This window comes from Phocoena sinus, chromosome 11, assembly GCF_008692025.1.
Source record: "Phocoena sinus isolate mPhoSin1 chromosome 11, mPhoSin1.pri, whole genome shotgun sequence".
NCBI classification, from domain to species: Eukaryota; Metazoa; Chordata; class Mammalia; order Artiodactyla; family Phocoenidae; genus Phocoena; species Phocoena sinus.
The window spans coordinates 64281159-64308668 of NC_045773.1; the positions used below are offsets into that span (position 1 = coordinate 64281159).

The 27510-nt window shown below is 44.5% G+C and overlaps 1 protein-coding gene across 1 annotated transcript in view; it reads right to left on the reverse strand.

The window, feature by feature from the left end:
• Positions 1 to 9376: 9376 nt before the first annotated feature.
• The window catches only part of NUDT3 (nudix hydrolase 3), a 109838-nt gene continuing 91704 nt past the window's right edge, over positions 9377 to 27510 (reverse strand). Inside the window, exons 3-5 of the mRNA XM_032647513.1 lie at positions 22216 to 22260; positions 21006 to 21090; positions 9377 to 17868 (exon numbers count right to left, since the gene is read on the reverse strand). Of these exons, the coding sequence (XP_032503404.1) occupies positions 17690 to 17868; positions 21006 to 21090; positions 22216 to 22260 (309 nt within the window). The 3' untranslated portion in view covers positions 9377 to 17689. The remainder of the gene's footprint in view (positions 17869 to 21005; positions 21091 to 22215; positions 22261 to 27510) is intronic.

Here is a 27510-nt window from a genome sequence, read left to right on the forward strand (position 1 = left end):
AGAACAAAGAATTTCACAACTTGTATGGAAACACAAAAGACCCCAAAGAGCTAAAGCAATCTTGAGAAAGAAAAACGGAGCTGGAGGAATCAGTCTCCTGGAATTCAGACTATACCACAAAGCTACAGTAATCAAGACAGTATGGTACTGGCACAGAAACAGAAATATAGATCAATGGAACAGGATAGAAAGCCCAGATAAACCCATGCACATATGGTCACCTTATTTTTGATAAAGGAAGCAAGAATATACAGTGGAGAAAAGACAGCCCCTTCAATAAGTGGTGCTGGGAAAACTGGACAGCTACATGTAGAAGAATGAAATTAGAACACTCCCTAACACCATACACAAAAGTAAACTCAAAATGGATTAAAGACCTAAATGTAAGGCCAAACACTATAAAACTCTTAGAGGAAAACATAGGCAGAACACTCTATGACATAAATCACAGCAAGATCCTGTCTGACCCACCTCCTAGAGAAATGGAAATAAAAACAAAAATAAACAAATGGGACCTAATGAAACTTAAAATCTTTTGCACAGCAAAGGAAAACATAAACAATATGAAAAGACAACCCCCAGAATGGGAGAAAATATTTGCAAATGAAGCAACAGACAAAGGATTAATCTCCAAAATTTACAAGCAGCTCAAAATCAAAAAAACAAACAATCCAATCCAAAAATGGGCAGAAGACCCAAACAGACATTTCTCTAAAGAAGATATACAGATTGCCAACAAACACATGAAAGAATGCTCAACATCACTAATCATTAGAGAAATGCAAATCAAAACTACAATGAGGTATCACCTTCCACCAGTCAGAATGGCCATCATCAAAAAATCTACAAACAATAAATTCTGGAGAGGGTGTGGAGAAAGGGGAACCCTCTTGCACTGTTGGTGGGAATGTAAATTGATACAGCCACTATGGAGAACAGTATGGAGGTTCCTTATAAAACTAAAAATAGAACTACCATACGACCCAGCAATCCCATAACTGGGCATATACCCTGAGTAAACCATAATTCAAAAAGGTCATGTACCACAATGTTCATTGCAGCTGTATTTACAATAGCCAGGACATGGATGCAACCCAAGTGTCCATCGACAGATGAATGGATAAAGAAGATGTGGCACATATATACAGTGGAATATTACTAAGCCATAAAAAGAAATGAAATTGAGTTATTTGTAGTGAGGTGGATGGACCTAGAGTGAAGAGTGAAGTAAGTCAGAAAGAGAAAAACAAATACCATATGCTAACACATATATATGGAATGTAAAAAAAAAAAAAAAAAAAAAGGTTCTGAAGAACCTAGGGGCAGGACAGGAATAAACACGTAGATGTAGAGAATGGACTTGAGGACACAGGGAGTGGGAAGAGTAAGCTGGGACAAAGTGAGAGAGTGGCATGGACATATATACACTACCAAATGTAAAACCGATAGCTAGTGGGAAGCAGCCGCATAGCACAGGGAGACCAGCTCGGTGCTTTGTGACCACCTAGAGGGGTGGTATAGGGAGGGGGGGAGGGAGGGAGACAGGGGGGAAGAGATATGGGAACATATGTATATGTATAGCTGATTCACTTTGTTATAAAGCATAAACTAACACACCATTGTAAAGCAATTATACTCCAATAAAGATGTTAAGAAAGAAAAGAAGATAAAAACATCTTCAAACATTCAAAAAACAAACAAAAATACACTATTAGGAAATCAAGCATGGGAGGTACATATTGATAGAAACTTGAATTAAATGATATTTTCATGGTAAAAAAAGAAGAATGAAGATAAAGACATTTTCAAACATTCATGAAACAAACAAACAAAAATACACTATAGGGCTTCCCTGGTGGCGCAGTGGTTGAGAATCTGCCTGCCAATGCAGGGGACACGGGTTCGAGCCCTGGTCTGGGAAGATCCTACATGCCGGGGAGCAACTGGGCCCGTGAGCCACGGCTACTTGGCCTGCGCGTCTGGAGCTTGCGCTCCGCAACAGGAGAGGCCGCGACAATGAGAGGCCCGCGCACCGCAATGAAGAGTGGCCCCCACTCGCCGCAACTAGAGAAAGCCCTCACACAGAAATGAAGACGCAACACAGCCTAAATAAATTTATTTAAAAAATATACACTATTAGGAAATCAAGCATGGGAGGTATATATTGATAGAAACTTGCATTAAATGACATTTTCATGATTAAAAAAAAAAAAAAGAAGAATCCGTGCTCCCAGTGCAGGGAACATGGTTTCAATCCCTGGTTGGGGAACTAAGATCCCACATGCCACACGGCGTGGCCAAAACAAAAGAAAACAAAAAACCAAAACCAAAAACACAGCAAACTAAGAATAGGATAGCCTTTTTAGGGAATGGTACTGGAACAACTGGTTATCTATATGCAAAAATTATCATCTTGAATCCATACCTTGCAATATACACAAATTCTAATGTATGATTCTATTATATGAAACTCTAGAAAATGCAGACTAAACTATAGTGACAGAAAGCAGATTAGTGTTTACTTGAAGAAGGATTGTGAGGGTCAGGTGAGAGGGGTCACAAAGAGGCACAAAGGAAATTTTGGGGGTGAGGGATAGGTCTATTACCTTGGTTATGATAGTATCATTTGAACACATATGTCAAGATGTATTAAACTGTACACTTTAAATGTGTGCAGCTTATGTTAATTGTAGCTCAATACAGTTTTTAAAAATTAATTTATTTTTGGCTGAATTGGGTCTTCATTGCTGCATGCGGGCTTTCTCTAATTGCAGTGAGCGGGGGCTACTCTTCGTTGCAGTGTGCAGGCTTCTCGTTGCAGTGGCTTCTCTTGTTGCAGAGCACAGGCTCTAGGCACGCGGGCTTCAGAAGCTGTGGCATGTGGGCTCAGTAGTTGTGGCTCATGGACTCTAGAGCACAGGCTCAGTAGTTGTGGCGCACGGGCTTAGTTGCTCCATGGCATGTGGGATCTTCCTGGACCAGGGCTCAAACCTGTGTCCCCTGCATTGGCAGGCAGATGCTTAACCACTGCACCACCAGGGAAGCCCCTCAATACAGTTTTTAAAAATATGATGAGTAAAGAATAACTCAATAAATATGGATCAATGCATATTTATTTTATAAATGAGTTAATGGAGTTAATGACAGGTGAGTCAATAGGCCAATGCCCAGGGATTGGGAAGGGGGAGACATACAAAGAAAAAGGAACCAAGACTGTAGCAGAATCTTGTTGGCCACCATCACATTGCCCAGGCTCAACCTTGCCGGGCTGGCCCAAAGTGCCCTGAGCCCACTACTGGCTATTCTTGTGGCTTCAACTAAGTCACTCAACACCTTGGAACCTGAGTCCCTGACTCCAAAACGTAACTGATAATGCCCACCTCATAAATAAGATTATTGTTGATTGAAAGAAATTACATTTATGGGGGATTCTCTGGATATCCAGTGGTTAGGACTCCACGCTTTCACTACCAAGGGCTGGGTTCAATCCCTGGCGGGGAACTAAGATCCTGCAAGCTGCGCATGGCATGGCCAAAAAAAAAAAAAAAAAAAAAATTATGGGCTTAAGCATTAGGTAAATAATAACATGCTCCAGAAACGTAAGGGATTACAAAACAATCTGATTGTTTTTGATTGCAAAAACAAATTACTACCAAGAGTTGGAAAACATACAAAGTCACAAAGAAGAAAATTAAATTACTCATAATCCCACTTTCTTCCTGGCTCTTTCTTACATTGGCTCATTTATTTTTGTGCAGTTACCTGGTTTTCTGCATGCATCCCATTTTCCCACCTCCATACCTTTACTTCCGCTGTTCTTCTCCACCTTCCAGAAGCCCATTGGCCTCTTTCTGGAGGGCGGAGCAGAGGGCTGCTCCGGAAGGAGTGGAAACCGAGCTTCTGAGACGCTGCCTAGTGGAGCCGGCCCTCACCCCATTCCGGGATAAAGATCAGTGGGGTTGAGGTGGAGAGGGACCCCACAGTTCCCGCACCTGCCATTGTGACATCACTGGCAGCCTGAGGAGTGGAGGTTTGGGGCTCCCTCCACTTCGGGGTCCCTACTGGCCAGCCCCTGACAGCACCAGAGGCCTGACTTCAAGGTATTTGCTTCCCCGCAGCTTTCCTTCACCTTCTAAATCTTACCCACACCCAATCTACTTTCCCTTGTCCTTCAGTCTCCTCCAGGCTCCAGCTCCATCGACAGTGAGCTGGGGATCAAAGTACCTGCCTCTCAGGGTAGATGTGAAGGTCAGTGTCCTGGCCCTTAGCCCTTAGCCTTGTACAGGCAGTAAGTGTTCAAGGAATTGTCTGAACTGATGGGAAAGTACTTGGTAAACTGGAAAGCACAGTCAAATATTAGCTGTTATAATCGGTCCACTCAATTTCCTCAGATCAAGTTCCCTCCAAGTAAAACAAATTCCCCTCGACTCCACCCCCCCAAACTGCAAATCCCCATAACCACCCCTCCCTTCTCCAGTCTGAATCCTAACTTGGCTTTCCTTGCCTGTTTCAGACACAGGCTGTGCTGAAAGTGACCAGCCTTCCATTTAGCTCCTGCCCTTCACCTGGGAAAGTTCACCGGATCCTGGGCTGAGAGGTAAGTGGAGTAGCAGGAACTGGGGGTTTCCTCCCTGCTTTCCCTCTAACTCCCAAGTTCAAGGCAAGAAGAGGAAGCTGGGGAAGGGGTCTCAGAGGACAGGCTTCAATATGGTGTTTGTTCTGATTTGTTGGTGGGCACCACGCTGGTTGAATATCACCCTTAACTACCCCCACCTCCACCTGTTCCAAACTTCTCTCTCCCCATCCCTGAGGGTAGTTCTACATTTGCTTTCAGGCCTGGGGGAAAGTGAAGTGTGTGTGTGTGTGTCTGTGTGTGTGTGCATGCGTGTGTGTGTGTGTGTGTTGTTGAGAGAACAGAGTGACACTAGGCAGACATTCTTTGTGCTGTGGACATCCCCAAATGCCATGGCTCTTTGCTTCTTCCATCCAGCATTTCCTAGGTACCTGCTCTGAACCATTCAGCTGGATGCAAAGAACAGAGATATTTCCCTGCCTTCAGACTGGGGGCATGCACAGGAGTCACTCAGCTCCTCCTAGGGGACAGGATCTTGGACATCTTTCCCAAAGAATAGCACAGCACATGTGAATTGTGAAGCAGTGCAATGGTACATGGTACCTTTGAAGAAGTGCAAAATGTTCTATGAGGCCAGGGGAAAAGAAGGGCAAGGTGGGTGGCAAGAAATGAGTCTGCAGAGGTGGGCAGGGGCCAAATCACAAAAGATATTGGGTACTACTCTAGGGTATTAGAACTTTACTCTGAAAGCTATGGGTAGGAGGAGAACCAGAAGTGTAGCCAGGACACTGTGGTGGTGGTGGGGGCAGGTGGCAGGGAGGGGGTCAGTGAAGTCAGGGAGAAGATAAGTGGCCTTTGGATTCGTCAGTGTGCCAGTCAGTAGCCATTGATGGGCGGCACTGGAGGCCCACTAGAGGGGACGCATAAACCCATAGTGACCCCACAGGACATGGTTTTCTCTGGGCAGGCTCAGCTCTTGCATAGGAGGGGTGAATTCAGGATTGGGATTCTGTAGGGGGGCTGCAGGGGGAGGAGATGGGGACAAGAAATACCAAGTAAATAATGGTGAGTGAGTGAGTGATGAAGTGATGGACGTGGGTTTAGACTTGGCACCGGCTTAGATAGAGTTTGGTGGCCAAGAATGGGATAACCATTAAAAAATATACTTTCATGTCCACAGAGCCAGAAGAGCTGGTTATTTACAGCATGGCCAGAGATATGTATTCTTTGCTCAGGGTTCCAAACTCGAATACTGGTGAAAAGTCCCTTCTCACTGTGCCTATTTCCCAATCTGTAAAATGAAAGTATTAGATGATCCCTAAAATCCTTCCAGGCCTAACCACATAATGATTCACCACTGTTCCCTTATTTTTATCCTCTTCACACCTTCTTAAGTGTCATGGCTACCCATACACTCTCAATACCTATTCGTGGAGTTCCTGATGATCTCCCTCACAGACACCTGGCAGTGTGCTGGCACCTCATCAGTGCCCGACCTGTTGGCTGAGTGATGGTGATTACATGAGGACATGAGGAAGTCTCTCCCTCTGCCTCCTCAGCAACCCTTCATGTCAGGTGTTTGGGGACCAGATGCAAATTCATTCACCACCTCCCTGATTTCAGTTTCCGCTTGCTCTGGTCCATCTTACACTCTAAAGTGACCAGGAGAGAGTACTACTAAGTGGGTGAGAAGGCAGGTTCTGGAGTCAGACCCCCTGGGTTTGACTACAGTTCTTCCATTTATTACCTGTGTGACCTTGGATGTATTACTTCTGTATTTTCTTCTAAAAGCTTTATGACTCATTTTACACATTTGCGAGTTTATTTTCACTGTATGGTGTGAGGTAGGGATCTAAATTTATTTTTTTTCATTTGTCTAGCCAATTGTTCCAACACCATTTACTGAAGGACCAATCCTTTCCCCACTCGGGTGCATGTCTCCTCTGGCTCTTACCATATTCCCACATACGCATAGGTCTGTTTCTCGGTCCCCTGTTCTATTGTTTCCTAATTCACTTCTCTATCTAGCTATTCCCATTTATCACATTGCTTCAGTTACTTTATCTTTAAAGTCTTGATACTGATAGAACACAGGACTTCCCTGTAGTCCTGTGTTTTTCCTTGTAGTTTTTCAAAACTGTCTTAGACATCCTTGGCACTCTACCTTGTGATTTTTAGAATTGGTTTCTCCAATTCTTTTAAAAAGTAGTTTGCTTCCCTAGGCTGCCATTTCGTTTACCGTCACGAAGGTGATGACCAAAGGTCCTATGTGTCACAAGGATGGCAAAGATGAAACTGTAAAGCAGTGAACACACCACCTGGCATAAAGGCCTGGAACAACAACCCAGGAGCACTCAGGAGAGAGTAGTATCATCTTCCACAAATGCCCAACCCGATGTAGTCACTGCTGTTTTAAAACCTTTGTTGGCTTCCCAGTCATGCGGAGTAAAGTTCAAACAGCCAGCCAAGCCACCTGACCCCAGCTGGCCTTTCCCGTGGCACCTCCTGGCTCTCCCTCCTCCCTCCCCATCACGGCTATCACGTTCCAGCCCCCGCAAACTCGCTGTTAACCGAGCACAGCACCCTTGCACATGCTGTCCCCTTGGTCGAGAATTCCTTTACCCTTCATGAATCCTCTCAGATGGTGGCTCCACTGGGATGGAGTTAGTCACTCTCTCTGCCTTCTTTTTATTGCATCTGTCACTTTGCATTGTGATTGTGTCTGTTGTGACTTGTCTTATTTAGTGAACTCAGCACAGTCCTTGGCATTTCCCAAACAGGTGTTCACTCACAGCCACTATTTAACGATCACACACCAACTCTGGCATCACATACACTCCTTCACTTATTTAACGCTCACGACGACCCCACAAAGTAGACTTCTCCCCCAATGAATAGGAAGGAACACAGACAGTAACTTGCCCAAGATCACAGAGCTTGTCAACGGCTGAGCGGAGACCTGAACCCTGGTTTAATTCCAAAGCTCACACCTTCTATTATAGCAGGCAGCCCGCCCTATCCTCCCTCCCTTTTCTGAATCCCTTACTCATCCTACCCTTCCATGGTCCCCCTGCCCAAGCTCTCTCCATCGGCCCCTCACCCCACCCCCAGGCGCCCCAGCAGGTGCCTCTGTGAGGACTGCATGTCCTGGCTTGAGCACATTGCTGGAATTCAGGCCATAGAACATGGAGCCTCATGGCTACCTCGCAGATGCTGAGATGTTAGCTGGGTGTCACAAGACCAAGGAGATAAAAGAAACCTTTCACACCTCAAATGTGTCTGAAACCACAAAGCAAACAAGTCCATGGTTTATAACAACAGGGTTTCTTCAGCATGGTTTATCAGGTCTCCAGAGAGGATGGGAGCCAGCCTGACTGGGGTTTGGGCAGGAATTCTGCCAACTCAATCTGGCTTGAGTTGGTCAAAGCTGCCACCTCAGAATAACAAAGGGGGTAGGAAGTGCAATGCATTTTGCAGCACTGTCCCCAGTGCTGGTTTCAGCAACGTCAGGGTGGCATTCGTGTTCTTTGGGCTGATTTCCTCTGGTCACTCGTGCTCAAAGTTTTGGGGCCTTTTGAGATTTCTCTCCCACTCACCCTCCCTCCTGCCACGAGTCCCGCAGACTATGAGGAGACTGGGCTGCAGCAAGGTAATCCCAAAGTTTGCATTTACCCTGAGAATGAAGAACAATCAACATGTAGTGAATGTGATGGGGATGGGTCACCTTCAGAACGGCCCATCATGATCTGATGTGGGCGAGCGGTGAGTTTCCGGAACCCCAGATCCCGATTAGAGGTGGCCATTTGGTGGTTTCCCGCATGTATCACTTGCATCGGCGTTCATAAGCTCACAGCCTCATTACACACGCTAAATCTGGCAAAAGAATCCTTTGATAGAGGAAGGGACGGTGATCATCATGGGATAAAGGAGGCCTGCAGAATCAGAATTTTAGGAGGAAAGGGTGCTCTGACCAGTTGACTGGGAATTGGCCCTGGGGCTGAACGAAGTGGTGACGCCACCCGAGTCCCAGAGAGGCCAGGGGCCCTCAGTGGATGAACGCGTTTATCTGATCGTGATACACTCTTTATTCTTGCTTCTCCAGCCCTCTCTCCATCCCCAGGTCCACTCCTTGAGTCCGTTAAGGCCTGGCATCACAAGTTTCCAGGTGGCTCCTTTCCAACCTCTCCTGCCTCCTCTTCAAACATGGCTGATTCTACACGACTGCCCTGCTCAAGAGCACTTCACACGTACGCAGCCAAACTCCTTGGCCTGGCTTTTGGGGCTTTCCCTAACTTGGCCTCATCATGCTTTATTTTCCAGCCCATAATGCTTGTCATCTGTCTTCAGCCGGAGGGGCACAGCTAACTTCATGTTGCTCTCCCCCTGGCGGCGCCCTGCCTGTTCTCTGCCTGCAAGTCCTACCAGCATGCATCTTCAAAACGCCGCTCCAGCCCGTCCTGGCTCCACCAGGCCCAACTTCTGCTTCCACACAGGAGAGCACCCCTTGTTGTGCTCCCTTGTTGTCCTGGATGTGGCTCACCTCTGTCCCCTCATGCCCCTCTGGGCTCCTAGTGAAGCACTGGGTGTCTGCCGGGGGGGTCCCTGGCACTGACTCTCACTACCTTCCTGGGCTTCACTTCATTCCTTACTTGAATTCCCTGAACAGCAAATCTTCCTGTGGCCACCTCTGACCTCTGGGGCAACTCTCAAGAGTCCAGCAGAGGGTGGTGGTAAAATCAAAAGAAGACTGATGAGAAGGACTCGAAGAAAACTTTTAGAAAGAAACCAGAGACTAAGCAGGGATGTGTGTGAAATACTGGTTTTTATTGGTTGGCACAATATTACAACCTACAGTTCCAATGCCCTTCCCTCCCACACAGTTCAAGTGGAAAGAAACTGATGAACACACAGAAAGGAACAGCACACTCACAGGTTTAAGCATTTGTTTTTACAAAAAGGAGTCAGATATAGGGGTGGTGGGATTTTAGGGATAGTACCAGAGCTCCAGCTAGACTATGGGGGAGGGCTTTGCTGTCCTCTGCAGCCGGCACACATGAGGGGATGCTTTAGTAAGGGGATGGTTACACACGGCTGGCTGGCTATTAAAGGGGGAAAAGGGGGACTTGCATCTGCTGTGCACCTGTCTCAGACCCAAACCTGAACTTTCTTTTCAGCCCTCCCCCACAACCTGCCTGCCCCCACGGGAAAGAGAGGTATGAAGGAAGCCTAAGAACAGCCTCCTAGAGAAAGGGTGCAGGAAAACTCAGTTTCCTTCCACCTCCTCTGGACCCATTCTGCTCCCCTCAGCTCCTAAGAGCACTGAGAGACTGGGGAAGAAGCCAGGCCTGGGCAGGCGGCTCCAAGTGGGCAGGGAGGAAAACGCGCTTTTCCATACAATACCAAGCAAGGTTGTTTTGCAAACGAAAAAATGGAAAACAAGACCATGCACCCCTGGGTCAGGAGCTCCTACATCCTGGAGCACATTTGGATAGGGGTAAGGGCGACACCCCAGTTGTGAAAGGTCCCAAGAGGTTAAGGGACCATAACCAACCCCTCCTCCCACACAAGCGCCTTTCCTTGGATTCCCTGGGGTTTTGTTGAGCTCATCTGGGGTTATTCTGCTACCCTCTCCAAGGATGAGTACTCAGCCCATTGGCCACTCCACTTTTTACCCTTTCTACAAGTATACAGCACACTGCCTAAACAGGTGATCCATTTCTCACTCTGCAGAATGGTCACCAAGGAACCAGGTGACCTAGGGGTGGAAAGGCTAAGTTGTTTGCTTTTCCGGGTGGTCCTGATGGAAGGGGACAGCAGTGGAGTTCTGGTGGAATCAGAATAGTCTGGTTTGAGTCTCTGTGATCCCCAGGGGACTGGTCCCTGGGTACATGGTCCCCTGGCTCTCTGTCTTCAGTTCTGGAGACTTTGTCATTTAGGTCTCAGCTAAAACATGAGGGGAAAGGGACAAAGACTTTGTCCTTCAGAAAAAGTTAAACTCAATACATCTTGGCTACTTTATCTCCATCCAAAGGGTTCCCTGGAAACACCTGTTGAACTTGGCCAAAGGGAGACTGCACCTGTGCGATACACTTGTGAAGACAGGGTTCGGAAGCACCTCTTCTAGTTCATCTGTTTCAGAACTGGAATGGTCCCAGGGAGTTTAACCCTTCTGGTGCTGATGGTAGATGAGTGGAGTGGAGGTGAGCAGAGTTAGGAAACCCCTCAAATACGCCTCATGCTGTTTGGAGATCATACCCTGTAGCTCAGCAAATAGAGCTGGGGCCTCACTGCTTCTTCCTTAGAGCCCATCCCCTACCAAGGTGATTGAGTAGGTGGGAAAAAGGTCCTTGAAATAAAGACTGGCCTCTTTATACAAAATCAAATATAAAGATGCTACTAATAGGCTTCCACATCCTCCGTCTGAAACACTTGGGTAGGCCAGAGATACCTGCTTTACTTTTACAACATCCTCAAATGCTCCTACTTCCTTAAACACATGGTGTACACTGGTAGTTATCTTTAAGATAGATGCACTAACTGACATTTTATTCATTTTAACCAACTTTTTCTTCAATTATAAATCAGTTTGAATGTTTTCAGACCATGAGACAATAAAAACGGACCTGACATTTATAAAACTGCACCCCACGCTGTGTCTCTTTTATAATAGAGTGGACCAACTGTTTTCCTAACTACAAAATGCAACACTGTGCAACTGCTGGGCCCCGGACTCCCTCGTGAATCTGTGCCCTGAGCAGCACATCTACGTCCGTGAACGGGTGAGTGCAAGGGTGAGGTTCTCAGAGGCGAAACAAAACACCTCAAGCAAACTGGATTTTGGAGGACAGAATCCCTTTGGATTCTGAGCAAAAAATGCTCTCAGTCACGTGGGAGGAGGCAAAAGGGCAGGTTTGTGTCTGCGCACCGTGGCTTAGGTGCCTGCAGCTCCCTCCGAATCCTTCATGTCCTCGGGAGGAGCACAGGCCGCCTGCTGGCTGAGCGAAGGCCCTTGAAGTCCTCCCCTCCCCCCAGTGCTTTGGAAGCTCTCCAAGACCTAACTTCAACCTGCCCCCGTGGAGGACTTACATGGAGCAGGCCTATCTGTTCCGGTTGTGGATGTCTCCATAATCAGCCTCTATCTTCCCTGGCATAAGTCATATCTATTATGTTAAGACCAAGCCTTAACACTGAAATGCTGTTTTTTTCCAATGGGACAGTAATGAGGTAGAAGAGGCTACATGGATCTATTGCTTTAGGTTAACATTTTCAATTCAGCACAAAAGTGTTCAGAAAGCCAGGCTCGTATCAGTATTACTTCCAGAAAGCCAGTCTCGTATCAGTAATACTTCCAGTATTACTGGAGAAATGACTTCCTGAAGGTGAGCCACTCCACCCCACTGTACAGACAGGGAGTCCAGTCTCAAGGCCCAGCATCGGGAATGGGTATCTTGCTTTCTTCCTGAGAAGTTCCAAAGACTTAAGATTTTGATCCTAATGCCTGACTGGGGCCTCAAGCCCAGAAGAGTGATTTTACTGTATTGTTGAAATGTTCCCTGAAAGGCACATCCCATGGATAACGTCCACAGATGGTGAGCAATTTAGTAGGTAATTGTTCCAGAACCAGAATTTATGTTCCCCAACTCAAATATTTATAGAATCTTCACATCTGGCCTGGCTGCAGTGGGGGTGGAAGGGCGGATAGCACATCAAAATGGTGATGAACCTGGAAAATGACAAGGCTGCTGCTTTTGTATCTTTTAAAGCCTATCTCCAGGGGGTTAAATGCCTCTTTTTTTGCTGTTCTAGTGGCCCCTGTTTGGGGTTAAGAACTCAGAATGCAAACTGAAGGAAACCTATTTAATTCAACAACCTAATTGCTGCAGGAACAGAAGCAATGACTCGCCACCTTCTAGATATTAATCTTGCTTTTTCAGCCAAAAGCACTTCCTTCTTCCGCAGAGGCCCTCCTGCTGTGCTCAATTCTGAGTTAAGGAGGCTTTTCTTTGGGCTCCCCTTGCCAGGTGGACAGTCTCATTTTCTAGGACAAGCTCAGGCTCACAGATCATCACTATCAACAAAGATTTAGGGGAGAGACATGCCCTTTTCACTTCAAAAGCTTCATGTAGCAGACACACAAAATCAAATCACGTGACTGCCAGCCTCAGCTCAAGGAGTCTGTTAGAATCAACACCAAATGGGATTCTTTATTTCTCTTTTTACTTATTACTTTTTAAGGGGATTAGGAGGACAAACTATTGGATTACTCTGAAGGTGAGAGATATCGTTTTTTAAATGTCCCGATTAGGCTTCACCCATCCCTGAAAGGTTATCAAGCTAATGCAAAAACATTGTCGAAGTGTGAAGCTGCCTTTTCAGAGACAGGAGTGGAAGGCTCCTGGCTTCCAAAGGAGAGTCTGCCTAAAAGTAGGTTCCCAGGGCCTGTGATGACCTCAAGTCAACCTGATGTAGTATATTCTATAGACTGCAGTATTTAGCAATTCACAATTTACTTGAAAATCTCAAATGTCTTACTGCTTTAGGTGACATGTCAGGTGACGTGGAATACACAGCTCTTCTGGATGGTGTGGTCTCTGTTGCAAGCTCACCCCAGAGTGCAGAGGCTGACTCTGGGGTGCTTTCCCACCTACCCCAAGTGGGGGGGGGTGCCCTGATGGAGCAAGGCTGACGCCACTAAGGTTGACAGCTGCAGAGCCTTGGGGAAATAGGTTCCATCCCAGCAGTGCTCAGAAGAAACGACTGCCACCCCAACTGGGCAGTATAAACTGCACAGCCTCAGGTCTGACTTCTTTTAGAGTCTTCAAGAATAAGAACTCAAAGAGCCATCTGCATTATTTCATCACCATTAAACAATCTCCTCTCCCTAGAAATGCTTGAGTTGACTATCCTGCATGTCTCCTATTTTTTGTAAAGATGTAGATGTGAAATGCAGGTGGGACCAGGATATAGAGTTATATTATCAACTCTCATTTCTCTTTAAGCAAAAATTCATCCCACTGTGGAGATTTCTCCAGGTATTTCTTCTAACGCTAAATCCACTCTCAACTAGGATGGGCTTAGAGAACACTTCAGAAATATTAAAAATCATACAGTTGTGGCAAAAATCACATTGTGGTTATTAAATCCTTTTTGTAAATGAACAAAAATATGGCTCAGGCTAAGCTGTTTAAAAAAAAGATCAGGTGGGGAGATCAACAAAGATATTAACACAGCACTAGATGGAAATGACAAATATGTTAAGTACAAGGTATGAGACGCACATCCATGTCCATCAGAAGACCGATTACTCCCCTCTGTTGAGGAGGGTTAGAAGAAGCCCCCAATGAGCACTGTGCGTGGAGAAGAGAAAGCGGAAGGAGAAGGAGGAAGCGTGGTTCTATGGGGAACTTCTTCCTCCTAGAATTCTAAAAGCAAAAGGTGACTTTTTTTTTCTTCTAAGCAAGTCTAAGAGACTTTACATGGGCTGACTCCTAACACTGAAACAGAAAATATTTCTCTGCCATGAAGGAACTTGACTATGTAGCAACAGTGTACAAAAAACTGCAAACACTCTCAGAGGGCAGTGACCCACCCTGCTCCCCAGAGGCTGCGGGAAGCAAGGCCTCCAGTGCCTCACTTTCCACAGCACTGGCAACGCAATGCAGAGGGCGGAAATCCTGTGGCGAAGCCACCTTCTAGGCCTTGCTCAGCCTTAGCAGGGTGATACTCCCACACTCTCTGATCCCTCCAGATGGCCTCAGCTCAGACTCAGCAGTGAGAAAACCCTCTCCTCACAGGGCAGATGGGGCAGCAGACACGTGTAAAAATAAAACAGTCAATTCAGTAACTTTTCCATCCTGTTATGTTTACCATGAGAAAAATCAAGACTCCTCTTTCATGGGCTGCACTGTTCTGAGAGGCAACCAGAAAACCTAACGCGGCCAACTCCTGCTAGTCCTCTCTATCTCTCTCTCTCTCTCTCTCTCTCTCTCTCTCTCCTCTCTCTCTCTCTCTCACACACACACACACACACACTCACTCACTCACTCACTCACATATAGTCCTGGTCCAAAAAAATGGCATGGTCTCACTGTTGTTTCCCCCAAGGGCTGCAATTTATAAACCAAAAACAAATTTTAATTAAAAAAAAGCCATTGCTATCTTTCTCCATCCTGAGTATGGTGGACTCTGATGGGCACTCTGGTAATAATCAGAATCTAAGATGTGCCCGTTCATTGTGAGAGAGACTCGATATCTGCCCTGAACACAGGAACCTGTTTCTGCCAAGCCTGAATAAGGCGAGTACTTGCAGAATTAATGGCAAATCAGTGTTGTCTAAATATTCTGCAAGTAGGGTAAACTTTGAGCTTTCCTCTGTTTTTCCTTGCTTTCTTTGGGGGAGATAGAAAGGTTACTGCAACCATGTGTCTAAGTAATGTATCACAAAAGGGCTGTGACTACACGTCAGGAGACAGCCATGGTGTTTATGATGCCAGGGAGGGAAAAACACCGACCCCTGCTCACCAGAATCCCAGTGCAACAGATAACTGCATCAGTTTCAACAATTCTGGTGTTGGACAAAGCCTCCTTTTGTCAGTTAAGGAAGCATCAGCACAACCTCGCCAGTTAACTGCATTAATGGGATCCATTCATGTCACTGACAAATACTTCTTGGCATAGTTCGCTTTCCTGACCCAAAGACGCCAACAACAATCCAAACAGGACTTTGTAGGGTAGTGTATTTATTATACCAGCCCAGTGAAAACATCTTCAGATCACTAAAAACTGCACAAATACTATTAACAAATGCAGTTCCTGTTTCAAGTGTACTAATCGTTTTCCTGCAAAGCTCTTTCAATCTATATCATAAAGGTAGAATTTATTTTGAAGATTGTTTTGGGGACTCCATTTAGTGCTGAGCTGAACTTACTTTACTGTCCCCTTTATTTATTTGCACAGAACCTCAGAATGCTCTAAATCAGGTAATAAGCAGCAGTGTGTTCATTTTTAAGTAGGACACATGAACAGTGAGTTGGCATTTAGACTCAAATCCCATGGTGCTTTCTATCCACTGGGAACCTTACTTAGGGACAGGATTCCTTTCCCAGAGGTAGAGCTGTCTCCTAAGGAAACTGCCAGCACTGCTTTTTGGCTCCGTGTTTTAAGACTGGGAGAGAAGATGCAAACCGAGAATAGATAGCAAAAATTTAAGTTCATCAACTGATGTCCCCTAAAACACTGAACATTAAATGACACAGGCCTACCAGATACTATATTTCTTTTAGTGGGAGGGAAGAGCAAAAGCTTTTCCAAGTTTGAGTATTTATTAGAATTTTTTTTTTTTTTTTTTTTTGCGGTACACAGGCCTCTCACTGTTGTGGCCTCTCCCGTTGTGGAGCACAGGCTCCGGACGCGCAGGCTCAGCGGCCATGGCTCACGGGCCCAGCCGCTCCGCGGCACGTGGGATCCTCCCAGACCGGGGCATGAACCCGAGTCCCCTGCATCGGCAGGCGGACTCTCAACCACTGCGCCACCAGGGAAGCCCTAGAATTTTTAAATAAAGAGAACTACGATTTTAATTTCACATCTTGGCTATGTTTTGACAAAGGAGATGCCACTAAGAGTATAGCAACAAACTCCTGTCCCAAGCCAGGGATTGATCAGTGCCCCCCACCCCCAGCCCCGGTCTCAAGACCCTTTTCTGCCTACTTCTCGGCTAAACAACACAATTGGCAAATGAAGCCAGCATCAACTCTGTATCAAAACCCAACAAGACAGTTTGCAGGGAGCCAATGCATTATGTTGCTGTTCTAATAACTGATTAAGCATTCTCCCATACCACTTCTCAGCGGACGATGGACCTTTCACATCCCAGTGGGAGACATATTTAATATTTCTGAGCATGCTCCATGGTGCAATTACAAGTGCTATAACATTACAAAGAAAAGCAAACATCTGAATTTTCCTCCTGTGTACTTTTCAGGAACGTAACATGGTTACCCAGAACAGGGACAGGACTGTACAGCTGTACTTGCCAAGTATAGTTGGATGCTTCAGAGCACAAGGACAATATCCAGTTCAGCACGGTGTAAGGCATGGATGCACAGGGAGAGAGGCCTTTGTCGGCGATAAGTAGCATTATGGAAAAAACTCCAAACCAGCAGGATAGAAACAATGCTCGACGCTCCAGTTTTTTAGATAGTAATCCCAAGAATCCAGTTCAAATCCCTATTGTCAACATGTAGGGAGGAATTCAATTTCTAGCATTGTTTCTCCAGATCTGAGCTGAGGCCATTTGCTCCTGGCTTGGTAATAAAAAAGAAAATAGGTTTCTTCCTGTTTCTTTCTTGGCATGGAAACACAGCTTTGAGAAGAGAAGGCCATGAGTCCTGGGAGCACTATGAAGGTGGCTAAACTCTTCCCGTACCCTACATAACTACAGTCGATGACTGGGAAAAGAGAGAGGACAGGGAACTTTACCTAGCCACTAGCATCAGAAACAAAAAAGTAAATTAATTGTGAGGCTCTCCACTTCAGAAACACCCTGAATTTAAAAAACAAAACTTTGAAAAATTAAACAATTAAATCCCTCTTCTAAAAGTCATTTATTTACATATTATATGCCCAATATATAATGTGTAGATAAATGTATCTTGCAGTGAAAGTGACCAGCCTACCGGACTTAACAGCACATTACAGGACAAATTCTTGAAAGATTTCATCTCATATTGGTATCTTTTAATAAAAAAAAAAAATTAAAAAAAAAAATCTGGCCAGGGCTGGGATGAAACAAACAGGAACACTTCAGAATCCAAGGCAGAGGGAAGGCTGTTTGCCTCTTTAGAGAATTGTAGGGGTGTGAAAAGGGAGAGACAGATCATGCACAAAAGTACTGACAAATTACACCCCCACCCCCCACCCCCTCAATAAAAAGAGAAGAAAAAGCCCCATCACTTAACACCAAACAGCAACATTATCAATAAACCCTTTCTCTGCTGCCCATCATGCCTTATTTGAAAGAGGAGGCCTGTGAGGAGAGGTGAAAGAGCAAGGGTGAGAGGGAAGACCTGCACTTCAGTCTAGTTTCCAATTTCCATTTCTCTTACAGGAAATCTTCAGTCATCTGACGCCTGGCATCGAGCTCTGAGCAGAAACTGAGTAAGTGGTGGCCACGAGCGGGGTGCCATTGTTGGCTGAGTAGCCTTGCCTCAACGTTTCAAAATACGATGCTTGCACCGGTTTGTGATACTGCAGCACTTTTATGGCATCTTCTATTTTAAACCATTCCCGCTTCCTTCCTGTCGAGGCAGAGAGAAAAAGAAATCAGTACAAAAGGAAAAGCAGCAGGTTTCTGACCCTAAAACTTTTGAGAAAATGTAGAAAAAAACATGGAAGCAATGGTTATCAGTGTTTTTCTTTTCTTTTTTACATTGAAGTATAACTGACCTACAACACTATGTTAGTTCCAGGCGTACAACATAGTGATTTGATATTTCTACACATCACAAAATGACCACGATGGTTATCAACATTTAAAAAACATGTAAGTTTATTTTTCCTTATTTTCTTTTCTTACAAGGGTGATGCAAGCGCTTTATATGCTTCAAATATTACACAAATGTCTAATGCAGAAAACAGGCAAGAAATCTGAAAACTGAAGAGCTGAAAGTAATTGTGTGAAACCTGCCCTCTAAAGAGAACCACTGCTAGTGGTTTCCTCTTGAGCTCCTGGGCCTCTGGGCCTTCCTCGGCTTGTACATAAGTGCCTGAAGCCCGCCAGCAACCCCATCTCCTGCAAAAACAGACATGAGCATCAGCTTCCAGAATTACCAGGATGGCTGACTTGTAATCAGTTATTTATTTTAAAATTTTTGTATAAGAGTGATATATCTACAAAAAAGAAAATATTTTCTCAAAAAGAGGAAAATGTAATCTCAACACAATCATTATTAACTTTTCAGTGTATTTAAAATTTTTTTCAAATGCATGTTTTAAAATCCTCCATTATTTTTTCTCTTACAAAAATAACAAAAGATCATTGGTTAAAATTGGGAAAACAGAAGAAAGCATAAATAAGATAATTACCTGTAATCTTATAAACCAGAAGTAACTACTCTTAATACCTTAGTGCATTTGCTTTTCTTTCATCTTATTTGAAAAAGACACAGTTATTTGAGAAACTATAATTGGGATCATGCTTTAAGGTGCTCGGAATCTTCAGAGGCCCTGATGGAGTGCTGTTGTTAGGAACATGGACACTGAAGCTAATATGCTGGGCTCCAATCACATCAATGGCTCTAATGAGCTGCACAGCTTTGGGTAAGTTACTGAACCTCTCTGGGCCCCACTTTCTTCATCTATAAAATAGAGATAATAAATAATGCCTATCTCACAAGTCTGTTGTGAGAGCGAATATGTAAAGCATTTGAACAATACCTGGGACAGAGTACATGCTGTAAGAGTTTGCTTTACTATTACTGTTGTTATTGCTTCTTTTCCACTTCACATTGTTTCTTAAGCATTCTTCTCTGTTGTAAAAGTATGATATTTAATGGTTGCATTACATCATAATATCTAGCATGGATATAATGTCATTCACTTAACCATTTCCCTATCATTGGACATCAACAGTCTGCAATTTTAGTTATTATAAATAATGCTACACTTAAAAAAAATTTGAACACTATAGGGCTTGTGATACTGTCAAACAGCTTTCCAGAAGGATGTACTGATCCCCAATCCTGCTTTTGTGTGTTGGAATGTCAGTCTTACCACACTCCTGCCAGCACTGTTAACTTTTGTTTGGCATTGCCAATTCTTTAGGTGAAAACCAGTACCTCATCTTTGTTTTCACTTCAAATTCATATTTTAATGTAGTTCTAATTAGTGTATATACAATTCTATATCCTGTTTTCAGTCACCAACACGATCTCGTAAGCACTTTCCCATGGTGTAGAGCTTTCATAAGTATGCGTTTAACAGCTGCCTAACGTTCCATCAGATGAATGGACCTTAGATCACTTAACATTTGCTGACCTGTACATTTTAAGACCCAATTTTTCATCTGAAAAAGGCTCATCTGAAGGAAGGCTCATAGGCTTATTCCCATATTTCAGATTGTTTCATTAGAGTCAATTCTCAGCAGTGGGAGTACAGGTGAAAGGCTTGTTTGGATATTAATAGAGCAATGGTACCTTAAAAATTAGTATCACAAGTGTGTGACTCCCACCAGACAGAGTACCCTGAGGACAGGGCCAGCCACACCACTCACCTCTGTTTCTTTTTCAGGCCCCAGCACCGGCTATTAAGGAGTCTATTTTTAATACCCCCCCCCGAATTTATTTATACTTAAGTTTATTGCATTCTTACCAAACACAAAGCCATTAAAAGCTGAAGAGCTATGAAATGCCCAGATCAACAATGTGAGAGGCATGATGGCAAAGCATATACTAACAATAAAGGGAAAGGCTTTGGTAAATGAATTATATCTGTTTGCCAATTTACAACAGAAGTTAAATTAATATTACACTTTTCTAGAATATACTTTCCTTCAGAGCTAAAAGATTAAACCATGAGCCAACCATTAAAATCACCTCAATTTTTAGGTCAAAAGACATATATACAGACTTCCCTGGTGGCGCAGTGGTTAAGAATCCGCCTGCCAATGCGGGGTACATGGATGGGTTTGATCCCTGGTCCGGGAAGATCCCACATGCCACAGAGTAACTAAGTCCACGCACCACAACTACTGAGCCCACACGCCTAGAGCCTGTGCTCCGCAACAAGAGAAGCCACAGCAATGAGAAGCCCGCACACTGCAACAAAGAGTAACCTCCACTTGTCTCAACTAGAGAAAGCCCATGTGCAGCAACAAAGACCCAACACAGCCAAAACAAAAAAAAGGGACATATACATGCAACAGTGATCTGAGATCAAAGAAAATGGCTCCTTAGGAGAAAGTTGCGTGCACCTGAAGGGTAACATGAATATAACTGGAAACTACTCCCATCACTCTACACCTACTATACAGCTCTGGAGGGAGGGGCTCACACAACCAAACCAACAGTTTTCTCTAACAGTTTGAATAAGCACTGCAAGGAACAGCCACGGCCGTGCTCCCGCCTGAGGTTCATGGCCAGCAGCGGGCCTAGCATTGCGGAGGCCTTGATCAATACCTGCTTGGGAGGATCCAATTTGGTTTTAGAATCAACAGGTCTTATTTTTATGGGCCGCATTTCTAAATGTTGACTATGTACCCAACTCTGGCTTCCTCTTAAACATTTCAAAATAGTACCTTTCACAAGTTCAAAAATGGACATCCTTCTGTTATTTCTTTTCTTTATCAGGCTCTCATTTGTGGTTGTGGGTAATGACCTACGGCACGGCCAGGGCCAGTTGTGGGGAGCTCTTTGGAGGCCATCTGGGGATAACTTACCAATGTTAACTGAGTCTTCCCAGTCTTCCAGCACTTCTGTGACAATGAGCACATAGACATACGTTCTGTGCTTCCTCTCCTGGTTCTGAAGGGCAAAGAGGGACAGAGAGAGTTTTTCCTTAGACAGCTGAGATTATGTAAACGTCCAGAGAGCTTAGACCCAAGGATTCCTTTCACTTTTTAACGTCCTACAATCAGATATGGAATAGCACCAACTGGCCTATTTAAAACATGCCACACTTGAATCTGAGGGTGAGCTCTTTGCCTGGGCTTCCAAAGCCAAGGCTTTACCCTCTTTTTTCTGCACAACTTCTCAAGAACACTGAGAAAAGGATTTGGGACCTCTTGAGAAAAAGGCACCAGGTAAATTTAACTAGCCAGAACACCAGAAAGAGAAGAGACTGTGGTGGGCAGGGGTCCCATCAATGTGAGCAAGCTGATTATCTCACACATCTCCCCTCCTCCTACTAACCCTGCTCATCTTTATTCCCTGATTTCCTACTTTCTCCAAATCTCTAGTCCAGACTATGTCCTTGTTTGTCTCTTGTGCTATAGCTACTTATCTTCCACTTCTCCTCTGTCTCCTCTACACTTACCTACCCCTCCTCACATCTTGGGAGGAGAGGAAGAGAGGTAGACACAGGAAAAACAATTCTAACAAATAATTCTAGTTGATTGGAGGAGATTATGGGATTTTAAAAAGAATGCATGTTATTCTCTGCTGGTGCTGCACTGTTTTGAAAACTTGGTGAAACAAAGATGACATCTTTCCTAGATTAAGACTGCAATGGACAATGTTTATGTTCTCCCCCGCCCCCCCGAATTCATACGTTGAAATCCTAACCACCAAGGTAATAGTATTAGGAGGTAGGGGACAGTGGGAGGTGATTGGGTTATGATAGAAGACCCTCATGAATAGAATTAGTGCTCTTATAAAAGAGACCCCAGAGACATTCCCTCTTCTGCCATGTGAGAACACAGAGAGAAACCGCTGTCTATGAACCAGGAAGTGGGTCCTCACCAGACACTGAATCTGCTGGCATCTTGATCTTGGACTTCCTAGCTTCTAAAACTATGAGAAATCAATTTCTATTGTTTATAAGCCACTCAATTTCTGGTATTTTGTTACGGAAGCCTGAATGGCCCATGGTGAAGATATACGTGGTTATTAATATGATACCAATTGCACCAAAGATTTTAACAGACTTACCTCAAAAATTCCGACTAATCTTCCCAATGTCCCTTTCACTCCAGCCTGAAAAATAAAAAAGAAAGATTCATACATTGACATTGCTTACATTGCTGGCTGGTCTCATTCTGAATCTTCTTTTTCTTTTTTTTAAAAATAAATCTATTTATTATTTTTGGCTGCGTTGGGTCTTCGTTGCTGTGTGCGGGCTTTCTCTAGTTGCAGCGAGCGGGGGCTACTCTTCCTTGCGATGCGTGGGCTCTAGGCGCACAGGCTTCAGTAGTTGTGGCTCGCGGGCTCTACAGCACAGGCTCAGTAGTTGCGGCGCACAGGCTTAGCTGCTCCTCGGCATGTGAGATTTTCCCAGACCAGGGCTCGAACCCGTGTCCCCTGCATTGGCAGGAGGATTCTTAAGCACTGCACCACCAAAGAAACCCTCATTCTGAATCTTCTTGACCAATTTGTAAAACAGAAGTAAAAAAACGAGAGGACACAGCTCAGGTGGACTCCAGGTCTGTGGGGGTCATACCAGTGTGTCGTCTGTGTCACAGACTGATAACAGCAGGGTATGCTCTAGGGAGAGAAATTCCTCTCATCTCTTCCCTGTCTCTCTCACCACTGCAAAACTGGCCAAACAGAGGAAGATAATCAAGGCCATAGCCATACAAAAGATATTTTGAGGTATGAATTACTTCCTTCATTTACCCATTGATTGAACCAATATACCCTGAATGCCTAATCTGAGCCAGACAATGGTGTAGATGCCAGAGGTATAGTGATGAATAGGCTAGAACACAAAGTCCATGAGAGCAAGACCCTTATCTGACTCGTTCTTGGCTGTCTGTACCCAGCATGACTAGAAAAGAGCTCAGCACCTGGCAGGAGCTTTATAAAGAATAAGTCAATAAAAACATAGACCTGGTGGGACTTCCCTGGTGGTCCAGTGGTTAGGAGTCTGCCTTCCAATGCAGGGGATGCAGGTTTGATCCCTGGTCACAGAACTAAGATCCCACATGCTGAGGGGCAACTGAGCCCGCATGCCTCAACTGGAGAGCCCATGCGCTCTAGAGCCTGCACATTGCAACTAGAGAGAAGCCCACGTGCCACAACAAAGATCCCGTGTGCTGCAACTAAGACCCAACACAGACAAAAATTAAAAAAAAAAAAAAAAAAAAAGATCTGGTAATTCTGCTAAATAATAGGTTTTATGACAGGAATGCACAGAGCATGTGATGGACAGAGAATTAGGCAAGAGGGGCAGCTTTACACAGTGATTAGGACTTTGTAGTATATACTCTGTTTATCCCATCAGCCTTTTGGTATTTTTTTTTAGATCTGTGTCTTTCTGAGGCATTATAGGTGACTTTTTCACTCTATTCCAACTTACTAATTGTCTTGTCAGCCATATCCTGGTTAGAGTTATCCATTTCTGGTCCACGTTTTATTTGATTTTTTCATCTTTACTCGTTCTTTACATATCTACCTGCTTCCATTACATACAGCTCTGTTTCCATGATTTAAAAAAATATTTATTTATTCATTCATTCATTCCTGTGTTGGGTCTTTGTTGCTGTGCGCAGGCTTTCTCTAGTTGCGGTGAGCGGGCTTCTCATTGTGGTGGCTTCTCTCGTTGCAGAGCATGGGCTCTAGGTGTGCGGGCTTCAGTAGTTGTGGCATGTGGGCTCAGCAGTTGTGGCTTGCGGGCTCTAGAGCACAGGCTCAGTAGTTGTGGCACACACGCTTAGCTGCTCCGTGACATATGGGATCTTCCCGGACCAGGGCTTGAACCCGTGTCCCCTGCATTGGCAGGTGTATTCTTAACCACTGCACCACCAGGGAAGCCCTTCCATGATTTTTGTTGTTGTTGTTCTTTTAAAATAGAAGTTATTCCTTTATTTACATTTTGAACATTCTGAAAATATTTAACTTCTTTGTCAGGTCATGCTATAAAATTCATTTTACCTGAAGTAAATTCACGTTCCAACTGGTGAAGGGCTTACTTGTGACGCTGCTTTCACCAGGCTCTCCAGAGCCAGGTCTTAAAGTGAAAATTTAGGGTTCCTGCTTCAAGGTCATATAGTGAATACTGTAGATAGAGCCCCATCCTTTACTGTGCACTGCATCTGCATCCTCTCCCTACCTAGGCCCATATCTTTTTTTTATACAGCAGGTTCTTATTAGTTCTCTATTTTATACATATTAGTGTATATACGTCAATCCCAATCTCCCAGTTCATCCCACCATCACCCCCCCACCCCGCTTTCCCCCCTTGGTGTCCATACATTTTTTTCTCTACATCTGCGTCTCTATTTCTGCCTTGCAAGCTGGTTCAGCTGTACCATTTTTCTAGATTCCACATATATGCATTAATATATGATACTTCTCTCTCTTACTTCACTCTGTATGACAGTCTCTACGTCCATCCAGGTCTCTGCAAATGACCCAATTTTGTTCCTTTTTATGGCTGAGTACTATTCCATTGGTATATATGTACCACATCTTTATCTATTTGTCTGTCGATGGGCATTTAGGTTGCTTCCATGTCCTGGCTATTGTAAACAGTGGTGTAATGAACACTGGGGTGCATGTGTCTTTTTGAATTATGGTTTTCTCAGGGTATATGCCCAGTAGTGGGATTGCTGGGTCATACGGTATTTCTATTTTTAGTTTCTTAAGGAACCTCCATACTGTTCTCTATAGTGACTGTATCAATTTACATTCCCACCAACAGTGCAAGAGGGTTCCCTTTTCTCCACACCCTCTCCAGCATTTGTGGTTTGCAGATTTTCTGATGACGCCCATTCTAACCGGTGTGAGGTGATTACCTCATTGTAGTTTTGATTTGCATTTCTCTAATAATTAGTGATGTTGAGCAGCTTTTCATGTGCCTCTTGTTGGCCCATATCTTTCTAAAAGTCTCAGCTCCTGGTGTCCTTTCCATTGGGTACTTGGCCTCCCCCTTACTCCAAGGGCTCCAACCACCAGCCATGGAAGGCCATGGAGGCTGAAACTTTCCTCTGCTGTTCTGCAATTCTGCTCTGTTACTGATCTACGGAGGTATCCACTTTGCTTTGAGTCAGGCAGTCTTTTTAGCTTTTGCCTTTTATATCTGTCTCTGCTAGGAGTAGAGGGGGTGAGAAGTGAGGGAAAGATTTCCCTGGAAATGCCTGGGGGATGCAGTAACTTGTTTTCTATTACAACTGCCATGTTATTTTGTACAATACATTAAAAATTAAGGCAAATATACTTTCTGGGCTTCCCTGGTGGCGCAGTGGTTGAGAGTCCGCCTGCCAATGCAGGGGACACGGGTTCGTGCCCCAGTCTGGGAAGATCCCACATGCCGCGGAGCGGCTGGGCCCGTGAGCCATGGTTGCTGAGCCTGCGCGTCCGGAGCCTGTGCTCCGCAACGGGAGAGGCCACAACAGTGAGAGGCCCGCGTACTGCAAAAAAAGAAAAAAAAAAAAAAAAAATATATATATATACTTTCTAAAGACAGTAGGTGCTCAATAAGTTTGTACAGAATGAATAAAAATTTAAAATAAGTACTCCAAAAGTTCTTTAGAGATATTCAATAACAGAAACAACAGAAGCCAATTTAAAGGCCTAGATTCCTAAATGAGCTATATTTTGAAATTAATTTTTGCTAATTATCTGTCAAGGAATTACTTTCCTTTCTCTTGCCAACATGCCTATTTCTTTTCCCATTCTTTTCCTATCCATTCTTTTCCCCGTGTGGCTTTTGGTCTACTTAAATGGAAGTGTGTACCTTTTCTTATTTATATTGCTTTTCTATGTTTTTAGAAATAATTGCACTCCACAGCCAGCTAAGACTAGCTAGACTGTACTTCATGAATTAACCAATGAAGCTGCCTGAACAAGTGGGACGAGCTGGCAGGCTGTCCTCATCTGGAAAGCCAATGCTGTACTCTGATCCTAGGCAGCCCAAGCATGCTCAGATCAGTTCCTGAGATGTGTCACCTGTGCTCTTGCCACAGGCCTCCACTGACAGAGCCTGGGAATAGAGCCATCAGGCTTTGGGGGAAGGAGGCCCGTGGTGGGTTGGCGGAGGGGAGGCGGCACAAGGAAAGATTCATAGAGGTTCACAGAAGACATCATTCACATTTCTCTTCTGCAAAGTGGAGAAAGTTATCTTCAGCAGTTACTGTTCAATTATTTACTTTTCTTAAAAGAAAACAAAAATGCAGAAAAGGAAATAATCTCCAAATTTTAAAGGCATAAATCAACTTAATATTATGACAATACAATTTACTTAAAACTTTTAATTATAGTAATTTCTGCATTCAACATCAACATGCATCTATGATTTACTCTGTGTCAGAGGCAGTTGGGCAAAGTATAAAAACATTTTTCTTAATGAAATAGATGCATTTTTTTTTTTTTTTTTTGCGATACTCGGGCCTCTCACTGCTGTGGCCTCTCCCGTTGTGGAGCACAGGCTCCGGACGCGCAGGCCCAGCGGCCATGGCTCACGGGCCCAGCCGCTGCCGCGGCATGTGGGATCCTCCCGAACCGGGGCACGAACCCATGTCCCCTGCATCGGCAGGCGGACTCTCAACCACTGCGCCACCAGGGAAGCCCTAGATGCATTTTTATAGTCTAGAGTAAATCAAATAATGCTGTCATCCGTACACTGAAATACACTGGCCTTTTCACTTCTAATTAATCACTTCTAATCAACACTAGTTTTGTTTGTTTGTTTGTTTTTGTTTTTTTCTGTTTTGCGGTACGCGGGCCTCTCACTGTCGTGGCCTCTCCCGTTGCGGAGCACGGGCTCCAGACGCGCAGGCTCAGCAGCCATGGCTCACGGGCCCAGCCACTCCGCGGCATGTGGGATCTTCCCAGACCGGGGCACGAACTCAACACTAGTTTTATTTCTTAAATGTTTCTTTCAAGTTTTATCTTGGGAGAATTCTATCTAAGGTGATTCTACCAATGATTATCTATGGTAAAAAGCAAAGAAATATTCCTATATTTACCAGTTTTTAAAACTGGGCTTCAGCAGTTTTCTTAGGAGGAGGCTCCTCTTTTGTAAGCAAATGGATTTCAGTTCTTTAAAGCCATAGTGCCGATAAGAGGAAGATTCCTCATAGGCAAAGTTTCTCCGAGACAGAGTTCACTGTAACCATTTTACTTTTTCACAATCTTCCACAGTCCAACTTTCATATCCTAGCTCTCTCTCAAATGCTGCCACAAGCAATTGGAGAGAGATGTTTTTACCTCTCATATGATTCTTGCACGCAGGATGGGGTAGGTTAGGTGTCAGGGTCACATCTGACAGATATTTGGCTCAGATAT